The sequence below is a fragment of the Haliaeetus albicilla genome, chromosome W, assembly GCF_947461875.1.
Source record: "Haliaeetus albicilla chromosome W, bHalAlb1.1, whole genome shotgun sequence".
Lineage (NCBI taxonomy): Eukaryota > Metazoa > Chordata > Aves > Accipitriformes > Accipitridae > Haliaeetus > Haliaeetus albicilla.
Genome location: NC_091515.1, coordinates 2,181,758 through 2,202,254, shown reverse-complemented (window position 1 = coordinate 2,202,254; position 20,497 = coordinate 2,181,758). Strand labels below are relative to the sequence as shown.

At 39.2% G+C, this 20,497-nt stretch overlaps 1 protein-coding gene across 2 annotated transcripts in view; it reads left to right on the top strand.

Moving 5' to 3' along the window:
* DCC (DCC netrin 1 receptor) overlaps positions 1–20,497 on the top strand; it is a 571,720-nt gene that overhangs the window by 275,439 nt on the left and 275,784 nt on the right. For both annotated transcript variants that reach the window (XM_069774824.1, XM_069774823.1), the window contains exons 4-5: positions 9,783–9,933; positions 10,293–10,429. In XM_069774824.1, coding sequence (XP_069630925.1) covers positions 9,783–9,933; positions 10,293–10,429 — 288 coding nt within the window. The remainder of the gene's footprint in view (positions 1–9,782; positions 9,934–10,292; positions 10,430–20,497) is intronic.

The window sequence follows — 20,497 nt, the reverse complement described above, 5'->3', positions numbered from 1 at the left end:
TAGCAACCTGAAGCTATATTCTTGCAAGCAGAAAAAGTTAAACACTTAAACCCAGTAATAGCCATTGGAACTGTTTATTTTTGTACTGAATTTTCTATCAGTTGTATTTATATCACGGGTGGTTTTTTAGTCGCTGCTCCTCCTGCCTTTCAACCCAAGTGCCAAATGGATCAAAAGCCTTGCCCTGAGCAGCACGCCCGGCGTAGGCATCACTTGTGCTGCTGAATTGGGATAATTTCTATTAAAGGTTTCATTTCTACCTCCTTAGGAGAGAACCACTGGATGGGGTATGCCCTGTCACAGAACATGCTGGGTTACTTAGTAATAGTGTAATTACTCTGATTTTTAAATTATGAGTAGTATTTGGATAGACTGGGGGAAAGATATTTTCTTCTTTGGTAAATAAATCCTCCTAAGGTGTCATCTGTTAAAGTCGAGTCTGGAAACAAGGCAGCAGTGCGAGAGTATTCACACGCACACACTTGCTATTGTCTTTCCGTGTGTATTCTTACAGATAAATTCCTAGTTACAAAATAACCACATAATAGCTTCCAGTATCTGGGTTATCCCTACTTCCAGCTGCCCAAATGAATACCATTGCTGAGGTCGCTTTATAAGCTAGCTGTATTCTGACCTTTAACAAAAAAAGGTTAAATTTAAAATGCTTATTAATAATCCTGGGGAATGAGCTATTTTGCCTCTCTCCCCTAGATAAATCTGATTAGTGCTTAAGTAATCTCTTGCATAATACATATAAATATCAGTTTCCCATGTTACAGTGGCTTGCCTAGTTGGAAATAAAAATGAGCAGGCAGGCAGAGACGTATGTACAGGCAGTGTGTCCTCTTAGCACAGGGTTGATCTCAAGATCAATGCAATCACACAAACGATAACTAATATCTACTAAAGAGCTCAACAACTCCCTGGCTAGTTGCCATATTAGTGTGTTTATGAAATATGCATAGAGGTTTCAGTGATTGTCCTAATTGGGATTGGTTTTAGTACTTGTATTTGAAGCACAGATTGAGTTCAGAGCAAGAACCTTAAGAATATTATGTACTTTATTTTGGAATGTATTTGAAAGCATAAGTTGTTATTGGAAGGTTCCTGGTGTATGATCAACCTTATGAAATTGAGCTAGCTTAAGGATGCAGATGCTTTCAACTAGTGGACCATAGGCTGGTTTGCAAATTTGGGTAGGCAGAGAAGAACAAGGTAGTTCACTTCAAATTTGTCACTGATTCTGCTCTCAAAATGCAGTTCACAAAGAATCCCAAACGCAAGGGAATTCTGTAGTCTTGGAACAGCCTTTGCATTCCTGCTTTGAGATTTTATACTAAATAGTGGCACTAGACCTTTAATATGGAGCATTATTTTCTACTAATAATAACGACACACTAATAAACTATTAGTGACTATTAATGACTATGACTATTATAGATCCTAAACATCAGAGATGATGGCTGCAACTGAAGGTCGCATCCAGGTTTGGCTTTTTATGAACTTGTAGATTTTTGAGGTTGGGTTTTTTTTTGGGGGGGGGGGGGCGGGCGGGGATGGTGGTGGTGGTTGTTTTTTAATTGCATGAAACACTTTACTTGCTTCTCTGGCCATTAACCCAATTTGCTAGCAAAACATACGCAACTGTTTCATCACCACTACATTTTGTAAAGTTATTTCTTAAACCAGAAGATAATTCCCTTGTGCAGGAGTCAAATTAGCAGCTAGAGAGAATTTAAGTGGAATGACTTAAATGACTATCGGGGAATTGGAAGCGTATTTTATATATACACAGTGCAATGTTGCTGTAACATACTGAAAAGAAAGGCAGTCTTAATTGAAACCTGCAGCAGTCTGGTTACAAAGAAATGAGAAAAATCTAAAAATTGGAGCAAGTAATCTGATAATAGTAATTATGAACTAAAAAACCAGAATTTGTGGAGAGTCAAAGGAATCAAAGAAATGGAAGTTATCAAGAATTAGTAAAGTTTAGGGTAGAAATGTTTTTCAAATATAACTAAAACAATATTACTATGAATGGATGAAAGTAGAAGAACTTCTTTCAGTATTTACAAGGCAGAAAAGTAAAAAAAAAAAACCCAACAACTAGTTTTTGAAAAAAATATGTGCTTGTATGTATGGCATTGATTATTTAAAAGTATGTTTGTATTAAAAAAATAAATTATTATTGTCTTGACATGAGTGGCTTAAAAAGCTTGTCCAAACCCAGATGTTTTCAGGTCATTATATCCAGATAAAAATGTAGTTCCTGGAGGAGCTGAGAAATTCTCAGGACCATTAATTCTTGACCATAAATTTTGAATACTGAAATTTCCAGTGGTCTGGAACAAAGAAACCAACCCTTGAGTACCTGAAGGTCTGTCAGGCTGGCATCTTTGAGGGACCAAATAATAGAATGGTCCATGCAATTAAAATCAGTCAGTATCACTGTATGAAAGCAGAAGATGTCAGCATAAATTTTTGGTGGTAATTTGCATCATTATCATAGATTTCTGGGAGGATTTACACCTGAGAAATTAGAGAAATTGAAAAGAAATATGGTATCTATAAGCTAGATGAGATTTGTAGACATCAAGTCTCCAAACAGAAATGGTTACTGAGCAGATATTTCTAGTGGGAGCCCTCACTAAAAGCCAGGGATATATATTCTTGATCCTATGCTCTCTAATATACCATATAGCAATAAAACTGCAATTGAAGGCATGTGCATGTATCACAGAGGTGGTAGATACTGAAGAATGTGGATCGCTAGACAGAACTCTAAAAATGGGGCAGAATTAAAAAAAAAAAAAGACGACTATTTTAATGTGATTGGTCCTATTAGCCATAGGATTTCCTAGGGGCTGGAGCAAACACCCCTGACAAAAATCTTGGAGGTTCATCTTGAGTCATCAGCAGAACAAGTGCTGTGAGAGAGGCTAATGAGATCCTGGTAAGGATAATGCCAGTGGTGGCTGGGTCATGGTACAGGACGTGTGACTTCCCTGCTGAGGTCAGTGTGACATAGTGTGTCAGAAATGGTGCAGGAGGTTTGGAGGAAGCTTGGAGAATGGCCATAAAAATGATTTAAAAGATTGTCCCATTTACTAATTAAAAGCCACGCAACAGTTTGGGGCTGCTACTTGTTTGTTTCTAAAAGTTGGCTAAGCTAGTCTTTGATTTGATTTTTGGGGGATTATTTTTATTTTTTCAACTCATAACAGACTAGGACTGGGAGTAAAATCTTTCCAGTTATATTCATAAGGCCACATTGCAAATCTTGTATTAGGTTCTTCTCTGGATTCAGTTACTACCTGAATCAAACCACTGCTGCTTAATTGCTTGTGTCTTTGCATCTCAAGGACGATGTAGGTCTAAAATAACGTTTGCCAGAGCTCTGCTCAGCTGAAAGTAAGAGTGTAAATGTGTTGCTACTTTCTTGCCTCAGCTCTATTCTCTATTTTCGGGATAGAAGATAATGTAGTCATGGAGCAGTTCCTCATTCTGTTTCAATTTTGCCTCTAAAACTTTAATGGCTAGAGAAAAAGCTTCCTCCTTTTCTCTTCTAAATACAAGCCAGCAATGACCCTTCGCTACCCCTGCAGTAATAAATTTTATATTCTCCTTTTACCTAAGGATCTCAAAGAACAAGTCAAAGGCCTGTAAATATTTTTGTCTTCATTATGGATGAGGAAACTGAGCATCTCACAAGAAATCATCATTAAAGCTGGAAATAGGACCCCTGATGTATAGTCTCACGTTCCAGCAGCGACTTGGCACAGTTTTCCTTGCACTTTAGTTAATGTCCTTTGAAGTTACTACAGTAAGAAGAATGTCTTCATGCCCTGATGCGTGTCGGTGCTAATGGTACAATCTTTGTGTGTCCTTACTACTTGGATGCTCCTGGTCATGTCACGTCCCAGAGCTCAGCTGAGCCAGGCTTGCGTTTTATGGGAGGGAAGGGCAGAAGGGCTGAAGCAGAAAAATGCTAGCAAGGGGGTTGGGAGATGGAGGCAAAAAAGCAAAATCCCAAAGTAGTGACTGCATTCTGGTTATGCATTTTAATGCATTCTGTATATTGAGAGATCGGTATCATTTTAATGACAGATTTCTCTAATGCTGTTCACACATAACCCTTGCTTTCTCATTGGGATTAAGTGTTCAGCCTTTAGGCATGATGGTGAGATCAGGTTGGGGAATTTTGCTGGCCTTTCTTCGCTGACAGCAGAGAGCAAAATTGGGTTTTATTTGGTATAAATCTTTATCTCTTTTAATCGAATTTAGAAATGTGACTATGAACACTTAGAGATAGTCCATCACATCAGTGTCACATTAAAGGCATCTCAGTTCTGTAATTTGCAATATAAAAACTACTGCAATAAAAAATAAAATTGTACTGGGAAAGTACAATATTATCCAAATACATTCAGAAAAATTTTCATGGCTATGATACGATGGGAGTCTTTTGTCAGTTGAACAACACTTACAAATGCACTGTAGCACAAAGTAGCTTAGCACAGTGAAATACCATACAATAGGATGCAGCACATTTTATGAAAGCGTTTCTTCTTTTTTTCAATATATAATGTAGCTAAAATACTGCAGTAACATTTTTCTCCTCCAGTGCTGAAGAGCTGTATCTGTGTTGCTGAATCCAAGTGAACTGCTTGCAGCTTTATTTTTCTTGGAAGACAGAAATAAATTGCACTGTCTTGAGTTCTACTTGCTTAAGACCAGTTTGGTATGAGAATTAAATACATCCTCAACTCTTATCAATGCATATTGACGCAAATCTGAGGGCTTATTGAGAGAACAATCGGTGATTGGCTGTAAAGTATGCTGGTAAAATGAGGCAGAAGTTATGCCTTTGACATGAGGAAAAAAAATTAATTCAGGACCTTTGCCTGCTGCGAAGTACATATATATGTCCTTAGTTACATCACAAAATATCTCGGTTACTCCATTAACCATCTATAAAAAGGAGATAAAGCGATTTATCCTAATACAGCTTTGCGAAGGTGTATTGTATTTTTTTTGCAAATAGTGTGGTATTCTCATATATCGGTGTAATGGGGACTATTGAAATCACACATTTGCAGCTCCTATTTGTGGTTTTGAATTTCAACTATGTATCATTGATTTAACGAGCATGGAAAAATATGTGTATAGCTGTACCTCATTACTGCACGTTGTGTGCTCAAGAAAAATGCTAAATGTAAAATGAGGTTTGGCTTTGTTCGGGGAAAATAAGTTCTTACAGCTCACCGCTTTATAATTAGTTTTAGGCATATCTGTTCATTCTTAAACATGAATTTATAGAACTTTGTTAAAATAAAATCAACAAATGCCAGCAAGGTGATAGGTGCTCTGCAGGCTGGGGAGTCGGCGTATCGCATCCCTGGGGATGGGGGCACGGCAGCTGTGAGCTTGGGCCGCAAATGCCGTGTCAGTGCGTAAGAGATGAAATCGTGGCTGAAATGGAGTCGGTGCCTCCAATGGAGCCAGGGCTTCATGCAAAGAATTTCTCATCTGCTGAAGCTAGTCCATAGTTGGTTGATTATGTGGGCTTGATTATAGTGTACAAGTACCTTGTCAGGGAGAATACACGGAGTGCTCTTTAATCAAGTGGAGAAGGGCATAACAAGAGCTTGGATATCTTTATAATCAAGACTGGATGCTTTCCTGAAGAAGGCACTTTATTCAAACATGCTTTTGAGCTCAGGACGGGTGTGATTCTGTGGCCTGTCTTAGACAAGAAACAAAATTTAATGGTCCTTTAGTCTTGAAATCTCCTCGCTGTCTTTTTCCTTTCTCTCTAATATGAAAATCTAATTTGATGGACCAATCTCTCTTATTTCTCAGCTGGAAATAACTGGTTGCACTGGTGCAATAATAAGTAATTTTACCAGACGAATCTGAATCAAATACTGAAATGGCTGCCTGGGCACTAGAGGTGTACTGCTTTAAGCCCACAAAAAGGCCTGATTTCCTCACAAGGTCTGATGTGTCAGTGATGCACATTTTTGTAGGGTTTACTCAGAACATGTTTAGTGATTATTTTTTTAATTGTTTCATTTTTTTCCCCTGACAAGCATAAGTAGCTGTACCGCCTTCAGTATAACACTGTACTGCAGAGGTTTGCGGTCTGTGGTCCCACAGACTTTTTGGTCCATGAATTCTTTTAATGTCCAACACCATTCTGTTGTTCAGGGTGGATCTCAGCTCTTTGAGGGGAAATTGTGGACATCCACCCGAAGGAAAGGGTGCCTTTGGAGACCCCTCAGTGCTTTGTAGGATTATGGTTAAGTAATCGTAGCTTCAGATAACGCTGCCTTTCGTGTCCTGGTTACTGAGCTCTGGTTTTAGACTGCCTCTGTTTTTCGGAAGGTGGCACAAAGCCAGAGGTGGTGATATGCCAACTTTAATAGCCTGTGATAGCGTGTCAGTCCTCCTTACTAACTAGCCTTTTGTATCGTGAAAGCTCTGGTTTTCTTCTCGATGCTTAAACAAACGTGTTCGTTATTCCATCCAGATGCCTCTGGTAGTAAAACTGACGCTCGCCTTCACGGCAGGGACGTAAGGGCTGACGGCAGTTGTGGTTGGGGTGGCTGTGTTCGGTCCAGTGGGTGCTAACTCCCACCCGTGACACCCCAGGGCATGGCTGTCATCTCCTGGGAGGCTCAGCCCTTGCTAGGGACTTGCCTGAATAACGTGCAAGTTCTGAGCTTCATGGGTTTGAACCCACAACTCTCTCCCTCCTCTTGTTTTCTGAAAAGAATAAGATATTTTCTTCTTTTTTCCTTCCCGTAACAGGTGTTTTCTTTGACTCTTTATGTGGCTTTAAGCTGCACTCTCTATTCAACTGGAAATCAAGCAGCAAAACATTGCTTCACAACCGACACGTTTGGTTTCTAGCTGCTTTTGAGCTGCGTTTCCGGATGAAAAGGGGGTGTAGAGAAGATGCCACCTTTTCAGCTAGCAGCTATATCATTAGGGAGGTCAGAAAAGGTCAAATACAAGCTTAGGCTTCTGTTTGTGAGTCTTGAGTGGAGCGAGAGCTGAAAACGAAGAAGAGGAGGCAACAGCAGTGCTATGGCAGAGCAGGGACCCTCTCCCTCCTCCGGGCAACGGGGCATTTCTCTGCAGAGGAGGTGAGCAGCAGCCAACTCAAGGCAACACCACGGGACAGGCACAGTTGGCTGCTGGAGGTGGAGGCAGAAGGAGCTGTCCTAAAGGAGAATAAATGTTGCAAGAGGGAGCTAAGCAAGACATGAGATGATGATTATTAAACGTAAGCTTTAGTGGGGATAAAAGCAGAGAGATGTTACAGGGATGTGTAGTAGTGGTATTTTCTCATGCTGAAATTATATGTAGCTACCCATTCCATACAAAACTAATTTGAAATACATTTTAGCCTAAAGCAGTTTTGACGGTTTTAGGTTAAGTAAGAGATCCCAAAACAATAATTAAAAATACTTACCTACCTTTGAGTCCATCCTCAGTCATCTACTATTATTGTCTAATGATTTGAGTCGCAATCTGGCGTTGGACGGTGACTTTCCCCTTCCAGTGTTCAGCAGTTTCTCATGTTGGTAGCCTCTTAGTTTAAACTTGGGCTTGGTCTAGCTATCTGCCTGCGTACCTTAACACTAACAGTTTTGCTTTCATTAGGATGTTCATTCAAGTATGTCCCTTGGGAACGCCCAAAATTTTGCTAGGCAAATTACAGAAGAGAAGAAAAACCCCAGATAAAATACTGTTGTGTTTCATTTTGGTTGAAATATGGTGTTGTTTTAGTCTATGCTAGATATTAACTGATCTTCAAATTGTTGGCAGTGCTAGAATGAAAACATTATTTTCACTGGAGGAGTTAAGACAACAGTGATGTCTCATTAACATTATTTCTAGTCTCCAATACAACAAAAATGTATTTCACATGGCTGTAAAATGTGAATGTGCTATCCTGCTTTTTCCCAAGTACGGAACGGCAATACATATTGAGCTGCTTTTGTGTGGTTTAGGATTTTGCAGCTTTGTCTAATATCCAGGCTATACCAGCTCTGGAATCCCATTTATTCTGGATGTATTTGAAGAACCCTCTCAGCCAGATGTATTCTACTAAAGCCTATAGTTTCAATTATCAATCATCTCCTTTTTCTGCCTTCAAATTTAATCTTCATTGATGTAATTTTCCCTGTATTTTTATGGCTGTGCTTCATACTGCTGCTCACATCTTCCATCCTGAGATCATTATTTTAATCAGACAACCTCTTTTGTGGTTTCAGAACTAAGTGTTTTTGAAGGGAAGGAGACAGTCCTGTATTAAGAACTGGATGCTATCTGCAGATTTTGTTTGCTTTCTGGTTTTGCACATCTGTTTTCACCTTTGGACAACTGACTTAAAAAATCAAAACAAACAAGCAAAAAACTAAAAAAAAGGTTTGGTTTTCTGCTAGTTAGCTCCTATGTATTTAATTGCATTGTATTTAATCGCTAAGTTAATATATGTATTTGTGGTTATTGCAAGAGATGCCATGCGATTCACAGGCCAAAGGCATCATTGCGATCAGCTAAAATGTCTTCACAGATTGAAGCTATTGAGTTGTGTGTGATAACTTCTGCATCAGTTGCACTTACTAAGGGCTGGAAATTGCACGTTCATCTGGTTACTGTAAGAAGTTGAAATACGCTGCTGTTGTAAATCCATAACAAATGCACGCAGCTAGTTACAGTTTCTTCCGACTTGTATGGGAGAACCAACTAGTTACTTGGAGATGATACTGGAAGATCTTATAGTTGTTAATTTGGTGGGAATATTCACTTATAGTGTGTATTTTTTTATGTTTGTGTCAGGAAACAAGGAGTAATGTTTAATGGCTCTAGTCCAGCACATTTGTTTCAACATCTGTGATAAGAAAATGAAGTCCTTTCCGAGAGAAGGAACAGACTCATTTAAAAAGCAAACCAACCCAACTGATTTCCTTGGTGTATGGTTCTCTTTGCTGGTATTTCAGGCACAACGTGTGGGTTTTGGGTCTAGGTTGTCACCTGGGTGTGGGTTGTCCCCTGGTCAGTGGTGATCCACCCATGCCAGTCAGAGGCAGAGATTGAGCTCACCCTAAAGCGGGCACCCTGAGCTTGGCTCAGCTGCCCACAGGTGGGTGTCTGGGGCTGGCTGTGACAGGTGAGGACACCTTTGGTCAGGCAAAGGAGAATTTGGGGCACTCACCTTTCTACTTATTCCTTCTCGGTTCAGACTTTTCAAGTTATTTCATTCTTCGTTTTCCGTGTTTTCCTAACTTGAAGCTTTCCTTCTCTTTTCTCACCTGCCGTGTTTATGAACTTCCCTCTTGCAACTCCAAAATAGTGTCATTAATCCAGTGCCACTCTTAACCTTATGTGTATTTCTGTCTTCTTGCCATGACTGTGCCTTTTCCTGTGGCTTTCCAAGACCTGACTTTAATACCAGGCTATAAACAGTCCTTTCTCACTTTCCCAAAAGCTGGTATTTTTCTGCCTTCAAATTGCTCCCTTGGGTTCAACCTGTAAGCAGCTCTAAGATTGCCATTTGATACACTTTTTATATGTCTGTACTATGATTTTCTATTTTTCTCATCAGTAAGAATCTGTGAAAGCTGTGGTCTCTTGGGTCCCTTATTGATCAGTCATTTCATATTCCTCATCCCCAACAAAAAGAATGTCTTGTTTTGTTGTTTGGGTTTTTTTTGTTTGTTTTTTTTTTTTTTTTTAATGGACGATACCGGTGTCTTTTGCTCTTGTAGATCCAGGTTTGCACAGGCAGCAGTTTTTCCTGCAGCGACCGTCAAACGTGGTGGCCATGGAAGGGAAGGATGCTGTTCTGGAGTGCTGCGTTTCTGGGTACCCCCCTCCCACCTTCACGTGGCTGCGAGGAGACGAAGTGCTCCCCACCAGGTAGCTCAGTCCTCCGTGGGTCATGTATCTAACAGTATGTTTCCTTGAGCAAAGTACAGGCAAACCACCGAGTAACGTTTCAAATTCAGTGGGGTGGATTTGGAGGCTATGAGATTTTCCTCCTAAGTAATGAGACTGGATGTGTCTCTTAACCTGCTGCTATAACTCATCTCTGCGCCAAATCCAAGGGTGGAATTTGATCATAAATGTCATCTGGCTGATATTTAAAATGGAAGTGCAAAGCTATTAACAGCAAAAATCACAGCTGAGAACTACTTACAGCATAATTTACTGTGTGTATTTTTCTAGATAGAGAGAGCACCTTAACACACTGTGGACATGTGTTATCCATGTTTCAGGTCCAAAAAGTATTCGTTACTGGCTGGCAGTAACCTACTCATATCAAACGTGACTGATGACGATTCTGGGACGTACACGTGTGTAGTCACCTACAAAAACGAGAACAGCAGTGGCTCTGCAGAGCTGTCAGTGATGGGTGAGTACATGAACTACGCCCACTTTCCTTCTCCAAGAACATTTTTAATTACTCCCTTTTCCAGAGTGACTTAATTTTCAGAACTTGAAATAACTGCAAACTGTACAAGTCCCTTCCCTGCTTTGATCAGGTATTCGCACCCACGGAAACCAAGTCATGTAAACCTTTGAATACCTCCCACCATGCCCGATAGTCTTGCTGTTGCCAAACATCTTATGGTATCCGATGCTAATTGCTACTGCCTTCTGTACGTGGTCGTTTCCCTTTATTTCTCCTTCCTGAAACCTTATTTTTGGCATTACAATGGGTGTCCCTTTTGTGCACAATGTCAAGCTCAGTGAGTTGAAAATCAGGTTTGTAGCTACTTTTTTTTTTTTTGTCATGAACAGTCAATACAGTAAGATAAAAATCAATGTATTTGGTGCCTTCTCACCAAACTAACAAAAGTCCAGGTAAATTCATGGAAGTCCTCACTGATGGTGATGTTCTGAGGGTTCCCACTGTTAAATCTTATGAAAGCACCCTCCTGACAGAACCTGCTTTCCCCCACACTCTTTCCTCATGGCAAATGTTAATGGAATCCAAAATATGTTTAAATCTAATAGCTGCCTTTTTTTCTTTTTTCTTTATTTAAACCATTGAACAAAGGCAGAGTACATTAGTGTTATTCAGTCAGATCTAAAGAACAACATAGTTAATACTTAGTCAAACAATAACATATTTCAATGTGCTGTTCATTTTGCATTCTGGCTTTAAAGCTTATGCGTGAAAAATACTTTCATTAGTGAATAGAGCCTTAATTTGGATTATAGGATATTCAGTGCTTGTATAACAATATCCTTTTATCAAGCCATAATAAAATATAATAATTACTGGTGATGGAGGGTTTAGTTCTATTTCTCTAGGTACATTAATGTAATACATTGTTTTACTGGATAAAAATAAAAATGTGGCTTTATAATTGTGGAAGTCATTTATTATGGAATTGGTTTTGTTAAAAGGAATCAAATATTGAAAAGGCAGGTAAGTTGTTGGGCAGTATACTTTACTTGCCTTACTGAAATATGTTGATTTCAAATCTAGTGTGCAGCAGGTGACTAATTGTTGTTTGAGAAGCAGAAATAAATTGCACTGATATTTCTCCCCAACAACAGATCACAATACGTATTGGCAAAGGCAACTGTGGCTGGAGGATCATTTCACAGATTATTGCATAGATCATTTCTGACCATGCAGTTCCCATTAAAATTAATAGGAGTTTTGCATCTAGGTCCTTTATGTACCTTCTGAAAAATTTATTCTAGTCTGCATCCAGTCTGTAATGCATCTAGCTTTGGCTTCATTATGCCTTCTGCTGTGTGTCATTTAGAAATTAAAGGTACATAAATTTTCATGCACGTTGAGAGGTATGTGATGGCAATGTGACTAAGGATGAATATAAGATGATGAAAATCTCCAGGAGAAGACGACAGAATGCTAAGATGGTGCTAAGCATGAAACTAGACCCACACAAGATGAAAGATGCCGCAGTTACCGATTCTTTGCAGTCTCAAGGGGAAACCAAAACTGCTCTGTCATGGCACAATGCGGTTGTATTCACCCTGTTGGTAGATCAGAGATTTCTTTGGTAAAGTACCTGTTCACATATGGAATTCACAAATACAGAACAAATGAAAAAAAAAAAAAAGGAGCTGTAAGTTAGGCACCAGATTAATGTACTTTTCTTATTTTCACGAGTAGATCACTCATTTGTGACAGACTTAACTGAAAATGAAACATGGTGTTTGTGTATGTTTGTATTAATAACAGAAAATGTTCAAAGGATTTGAAGGAAATTACATGATTAAAGTGGAGAGATGATGACAGCAATGCCCTGATCCCTGTCTTTCCGGCACAATATACCAGGGCTACAAACTTGCTCAGAATCTGTTTGTTGAATCCATTCTTAACAGTAGGAAACTCTCAAATGCACTAAAGTTTCTCATGTAATCGTCATATCTCATCAACAGAATAATTAATTGATAGTTTTATTGTCTTTGTTGGCTAGATACAAATGCAGATACTTCTGTGTGTTTCCTTAGAGTTAACATGCTTGTTTATTTAACAAACTGTAAATTGCCTATCAGTATTTTGTTGCGAGACTCGCATTTTTAATATTGATGTAATCCTTTAATTGTAGATGTATCTGTAGTGCAAAGAGGAATAAATGAGACATTTGCAGTCAGAGTGCAAAAAAATTTAACAGTCCAATAATTATCTCCTCTGAAGTTGGAGTAGACAACATCAGATCAAAGTTAGTTACATCACATGGTAGCAAGATGCTTTTGATCTTTTAAATAATGAGGCTATTTGCAAGAAACAGTGTGTTTCACAATGGAGTTCCTATTAGTTCTTTTAAAGAGCTAAAAATAACCCTTTCTGTGTTGGACATAGGCCTAAAATTGCAAGAGGTGAATGAATTTGCAAGAAGAGATAATATATTTTGCTAAATTTTGATTTTGTATCATGGCCTTTTGGCAAGATTTTCAGCACAGCTCCTTGTGTAATGAAAATTAAAAGGTCCGGTGCAGTTTACATAGTTACTACATAAATCATCTACAGGCTCGGTAGCTTTAGAGAGCTTGGTGTTTAAACAAATGTTTGAATATGATTAAATGTGTTATCCAGTGTCAACTACAATGATTTTTCCAAGTATTTTCTAGCTTTCAGAACTGTATTTTGGGCTTGTTCCCTTTTGGCCTCTGAAGGGGTTTTTTTCATATAGGTTTTTTGGTTTGTGTTTTCTTAAGTGAGACTGAAAGTCGACTTAGCTAGTTTTAGCAAAGAAACCCCCTACCCCAACTCCATAAGCTTCTGAAAGTGACATAAATCCAGAAAAAAGTTTTCCATACCCTGTACCTACTTGTGGGATCTCACTGATTGCAGCCTGGTTTGGCGATGGGATAAACGCCTGGGATTTCGGGTCCTGGTAGAGATAAACCCAGTTTTCTGTAGGTGCTCATAACTGAATTGATAGATTTGCTGATATGCTGTCATACATCATTTCTTCTTCTTCCTGCTTAGTATTTGGTTTGTCCCTTAATTGTATCAGAGCAAATGATAACTGTAGAGATACAGTAGGGGAAGAGTATTGCATCTTCTGAAAGTTGAGAGTTTTCTCAACTATTCTTTGCATAATAGTGCCTATACTCAGAATTATGCTATCAATGCCTTTGAATTGGGAAGCTATTTTTAAATGGATCAAGATTGAGGTAATTTTTTTTTTCAGTTTTCTTTTCCAAAAATGTTCCTTAAGGAGGAACAGAGAAGGGAACAGTTTTCCAGTAGTGTTGGGTCAGGAATGCTGGTCTGAGATGCCTTTAGGTCACTGCCTAAAGTAAGAGAAAGTAGCAAAAAGCAAAAAGAAAACAGTGTCAGAAAGACAGTGTTTGCAGAAAAAACACTATTGCTAACCTTTACTGAGCATCCATATGTATAAGCTACAAACGACGACTGCAATTTGGAAGCATTTTTTTCTATGCAAATGCCTTTTACTAGGGAGTTTTTAATATGAAGTGGTTTTAGCACTAGTTTTGTTTGCCATTGCAGAAGACAAGCTACATCAAAGGTAAGGCCACGTGAGACAAGTGGCTTATAGAATCACCTCAGTCTTTTTGACAAGAATGAACGATTGTAAGCACCGTGCATCTTGGTCAAATCAGTTTTACTTCTGACTCTGCTGCATAAATTCCTGTAGCAAAATGGTTATTCAGAGATCAAGGTCATAGAAAGTACCGAATAAAGCAGGCGTGGATCACGTTGTTGTGTGTGAATCACTTAGGTAGAGAGTAGTAGTAAGAAGGAAGCCTGCATCACCATAACATGGTTTGACACAGCAATGAAAGCATGAAAAATGGGTTTCCTTTGTGAGCCCTGCTTAAGCTGATCTCGCACAAATGGGCTGGTCCTGAAATATTTACAAAAGCAGTTATAGTCTATTGATAATGTTAAAAGTCAAACCCAGTGATGTGCCTTCTTGGTACATACTCATTGAAAAATAATTTCCAAAATACAGAAGATTATCCCCTATTATAAACCTGTAGAGAAGCAGGCAGATTGTCCGTGGATGGACATTGCAGCAGCTCTCCAGAAGCTGGTGAGCCCAAGAAAATCTGAGTAACCTGAGGGTCTGTTTCTCTGTGATCCCACACTGTGGGGTAAGTTAATTTTGCTCATGTCTTGCTATCTTGTTGAAGAAACCAAGCACAGACTAGGCTATTTAATTATCTTCTGCTCCGCGTTTATAGTTCTTTGTGGAACAGGGCATATGTATATGTGAGCTGGCAGGATAAAGCAGCACAGTAATCGATGACAAATCTCATGATGGTTTACTTTAGGCAAAACTGAGACAAATGAACATAAAACCCAATCTCTCCCCAAAGCAATCTCTCTCTCATTCATTTTCCTGATAAGTTTCAATACTGAAATGTTCCGTGTGAATGGAAACATTGATACCGTTCATTATATTGCTCGCAGGTATAACTTTGAGTCTGTGACATGGCAGCGTAGGTTTTCCATCCCCAGAGCTCCTCTGTCAAGTCAAGCAGACAGAAGCGTCCGATGTCGTGTTCTTATGTCCTTTCCCAGAAGGTTGATGGAGCTGAGTTTACCTAGTTCTCACTGAGGTGAGAGAAAATTAATGGTAGTGTCACCTGAAAATATGGAAGTCAAATGTTTCAATTAGGCTTTGGGAAGAGTTGGCTTCAGGGTATCAGTGTGGGACAGGCAACCCAAAGTCTGTTGGAAATACTGGGTTTGCCTGCTGAAATGTCACCAGGTTTTCTAAGATGAAGGGGCTGGACTAGCTTAGATGGATCAATAACTTTCTATGTTTACTCCCCTTTATTTAGAGAATTTTAAAAATGTATTAGCTAATCAATAGTGTTCAATGGCTTTACAGAAGCCAGTTATATTTTCCATCCAGGAAAAATACATTTGGAGAATGTTTAAAACGAATTTTATGCAACTTGAAGCTGAAACATTTCCGTTTGAAATCAGTTACCTACCATTGCATTGCTAGCAGGTAGTGTGGTATGGTTGCACGGTGCTGAATACAAGTAAAATAATGGTATGGGAGTACCCTATAGCTGATCTGAAAAGGTTAGCTACTCAATTCAAGGATTTTTTTTTTTATACTTAAGAAATTAAAGATGACAGTAGTAGCAGAGCTGTGTAACCCTATGACAGAAATGATGAAGTCTTGGCGCTCAGGAGGTCTGTGCTGGCATAAACAGTAAACTGCAAAGTACTGTGTAGTGCCACAGGTTTTGTATGGCAAAGCCGTCTGAGCCCTGACAGGTTTTTACTGCAAGTTCCTCTGTTTCTCCTGATCTCAGATTTGTTTTGCCTTCTGGAGGGGTGCAATGGAACGGAGGAAAAACATAAGGGTGGCAACAGTTTCAAAGGATGGTGGGGGGAAAGGGGCTGTCCTTGCTGAGGCTGATGTGTGAAGAGTATTTTATTAATAGGACACTTGAAGGTGGGGCAGAAGATAGTATGTGCATAGCTAAATGCCTGGCAGCTCTGCAGACACGCTGAGTCAGTGCAGCTATTGGAATCTGCAGAGTTTTGCAGAAATTTTTGCAGTTTTTCTTTTACGTGTGAACATGCTCGACATCCTGATGCGTTGTTTTGGTTTTTTTTAATGTATCTTAAACTACATAAAGCAGTTCAGCTAAGCGGGCCGAGCAGAATGACTGGATTATCCAGCACCCCCAATGAGTCAAGAAACTCATGTCATGACTGAATGCCCTTGAGACACACAAAATATTTGAGTAGGCGTGAGTGCTAACATCACTGCTGCAGATTTAAAGCTGATGAGGTTATGTGGTTTTCCTTTTTAAACAGTGTTATATTAATCTGTGGAGCTTCCCATCAGGGTATAGCATTGGGACCAAGAGATCTGTGAATTGATTTGGGGTTTGGCATTATTTTATTGGATATGGGCTTATTGAACACGAAAGAAAACAGGATTTCAACAGTCTCTTCTGTGTGTCTGTTTTTATATAAATAGAAGATATGTATATATATGTGTGTCTGTATATATATTTGTGTGCGTGAGCTTCAGGGTTGACTTAATCCTTTATGGGAAGAAGCATCCACTTCTGTATAATAACATAATTATAATATTATAAGCATATATTATTCTGTACCTATTTACGACAAAGTTTCTCCCAGCTTACTCTGCTGTTGATGCTGGCTAGTGCTGGCAGTGAGGCTGGACTGGAATGAAGAATGAACAGCAGTCTGATCTTGGAGAACTTCCATATAGGTCTTCCCCCCCCTGTCCTCTTTGATGTCTTATTTTGCTTTTAGAGCAGTTTGAAGAATTTGTTCTGAGTGATTTTCCTTTAATGGAGTCTGTGAATAATGAGGTGAATACCTACTTGCAGGTAGAGGGAAGCTCATCCTGGTAATGGTGTGTGATTGAAGGACAGTTAGCTAATTTTTATTGCCATGAATGGAATGGGAGTTGAGTGCCTAATTCAGACCATTCTGGAAATGTAATTCTTGTCAATGCATCATGAGTATCAAATACTTATTCGGCACCTGACACTTGTAAAAAGCACTTGAGTGAAGCTCCAGTGTTGCCATTTTCTGATAAAGGTGTTTAAATTCAGTCCTATTAAAAATAAATATACCTAACATGTCCTATGATACCGATGCTCACTTGGCTGATCATAGGAAAATTGCTGTGTCGGGGTATGATCTACAGGTTTATGTTTAAGGGAAAAATACTTATGCAGAAATCCGTTTGAATCCACAGGAGAACGGATGTCGGAAAGTTAACTCTACCAGATCTCCGCAGAGTGTGATTTTTAAACTTTTAATTTTGTGGATCAGCTTGCAATAGTTGCCGAGATACTCTGCCAAATGGCTTGTTAAAGAAGCTATTTTCTCTCTGACGAGGGAGCTTTTCTGCTGCTGGAAACATCGGGCACGGTGGTGTGTTCGTGTGCGGAGCCATCGCGGTGCCCGCGGGCTGATGAGCTCCCGGGGCCGCGGAGGGAGCCGTGCCGTGCGCGGTCCTGCCGGTGTAACTCTCGAATTTAGGTAGGATGGGACCGACGGAGATGTTCTCCAGCCCAGCAGGTGATGGCACAGCTCGCTGCCCTGCTACCTACTTCAGCCATCTCTAACTTAAGTTTTCCGCTTTGGCTCTAGGCTCTGTAGGGCTTTGCACACATTTCTTAAAACTGATTTTTTGCTTATGGCCATAGGTGCTAAATGAGATTTAGAGAAGTGCCTAAATAACTTTGGGAGCCAGTTCTGACCCTGAGCAATACCGAGAAGCTACTTACCCTTTGGAGACAGAAATATTTTTATTTTTTCTGTTTGGTTGCTTGCTGCTTGGTTGGGTTTTGGGGGTTTTTTTGGTTTTTTTTTTGTTTGTTTGTTTTTAAATATGACCTTGAGTTGAGTAACATGCAGGCAAGCTGTGAATTGTGTGTGCAGAAGTTACTGTTAACATGGGCTCAGCGTAAAGACTTTGGACTAAAATTGTGGGTTAGCTGTTGTGGGTCAGCTTGACCTTCAGCGAGGTTTGGGAGCTGAGGTGCCCACTTGACAATATCCTTCGTAGGTCCAATGTATTTATCGAAATTTTACCACCCAATATCTCCTTTAGACTTGTGTTGTACAGAAGGTTTTTGAACAGTGTTGATCTGTAAACCTCAAAGTGGAGGATGGGGCACTTTTGCATTAGACATAGTGGAAAAGCTTAGCTTCAGTGATAGGACTGAGCCATACAGGATACCAGAAGACTTACAGCTGCTATTTCCCCAATTTTTAATGTATATTGGTATTTTAAAAGATACATATTTTCTTTATAAATGTCCTGTTTTTCAAAAGCACTAGACTTGTTACTTTGTGACTGTATAATTGTTGCATAACACTAGTTACTGCATTTTGGTGTTTACATTTAAGTATGAATAAGTCTGTCTTTCTGAGCATTAGACAAGATAAGATAAAACAGAACAAAACCCAGAGAAGAGGTGTATTTTCTTTCACTGTGCGGTTCCTTAGCAATGGCATCTGCTTGTAGCATTCAGCTGTTTCTGTGAACATCTAATAATAATGCTAGGAATCTTTCATAGCATGGTATTATAATTAATATATTAGCATGGTTTAGCACCATGCTATTTCCAATAAGGAGAGCATGTTATATACTTTCCAAAAAAAAAATTGAAAATGACAAGTAAAGAAGACTCAACTGAAATGAGAGTTTCCCCATATTGCTGGCTGGAATTGAAAAATAAAAACAACAGATGTCTACATACACTTTAAACAGCTTGCTTTAAAAAAAACCAAAAAAACAAAGCTTTTTTTTTTTTAAACTGTTTTAAGCAGAAAACTTTCTCAGGGAGGAGGGGTTCCCAATACTTAACCTGACCCTTGGCTGTTCAGCTCTGACTTTCTAGTTTGTTTCTTTGTCTCAATGGAGAGAAGAGCTTACAGCTGGGTTACTGCTGAGGACAATCTTTTATCTCTTCTACTATAAACTGAGAACTGCCTGAATATATATTGTAACAAGAGAAGTGGTTTCTTTTGCCCTTGGAGTGGTTTGCTCTTTACTCCCGAGCTCTCCAGAGTACTTTCTGCAGCAAAGTGCTTGAGAGTAAATCACCCTGATACTTTTGATAAGGCAGTCAAAATATGTAGATCTCATTGCAAAGCACACTCCAGTCATTTAAAAATAAATAAATAATTGTTTTGGTCTGTGTATTACAACTTTTAGTTTACATACTTGTAGTTTTTAGGAACAGGTTGCACAGGTAGTTATCAGGCATGTTTAAATGAAAGCAGATCCTGCTGTGGGGCAGTGGGGTGGGCTATGATTTCTCAGGGTCCCTTCCAGCCTGATTTTTATCATTATTAGCAGAGTAGTTTTGTTGATGGAGGGCAAAACCTTGGGGTTTTTGTTTCTGGTTTTGGTTTTGTGTGTGGTTTGGGTTTTTTGTGTTTTTTCGTTTGTTTGTTTGTTTTTGAAATGTCACATCTTTAAAATCATAGTTAGAGCAGAGTTTCCCAGGTAAGAGGAAAGTTGGCATCGCTGTGCTTACACACCGTTGCGATTCCCTGTACTCTCTATTTATAACATGAGATGAGTGGCAGTGTTCATTAGACCTTTTTTTGTCCCTGTTGCCTTCTGGCTCTCGTTTGATTCAGCGTGACAAGAGTGATTGGCCATTGGTTTGATTAATGGTTATAAAAGGTCCTAAATGAAATGAATGGTGAACTGCACTCAGTTATGGAGTAGTTCCCATTAAACTACATAGTTAACACGAATTAATGCAGCTGCCAAAATTCAATTATTAAAAAAGAAGGCAGGATAGTGTCCAAGACTGAAAAATGTCTGTTACTGATAATGAATGTGTCTAGTGCTATTCCCATGACTTCTCCCAGCTTTTGCTACTCTTCAGATTCCTAGAAGTATTTTATGTTGGCTTCAGTGGTACACTTGCAGCTTGCTGGGAAAGTATTTACAGCTAACAGTGGTGGCGATCTGTTAAAACCGCTTGGGACTTTGAGACTACTCAAATTCAGCATGTGAAATATGTATATTCCAGTTGCGAAGGAGAGGCTCTCAAAAGTCTTTTGAGCAAATGGTTCCGATTAGTTTAACTAGAAAATATTGAACAGAGCGTAGAACAGGCTTCCTACGAGGTGGCTGGGTTAATATGTACATTTATTAGCTTAGACAAACAGTTCGCTATGCCGGGGGAAAGAGCAAACTCAATTTAGACACTGGCTGCATCATCGTTCATAGGAACTGCATAAACAAGCTGGCACTGAATTCGCTATGACTGCTAAATAATTGCGGCTTTTGAAATAACAGGATTTCTTTTTTCCTGCTGCCCAAGGGAGATGTTCAACACAAGCACAAGTTCTTTTTCCTAAGTATATTTAGATATATAGTTACACAGTTAACAGAAGATTACTCTTGTTCTTCTTGTAATTCTGTATGTTATTGCAAAGTCTGACTACAACATGGTCCTGGACTCTAGAAAAGCTGCTGAAGTAGCGAAG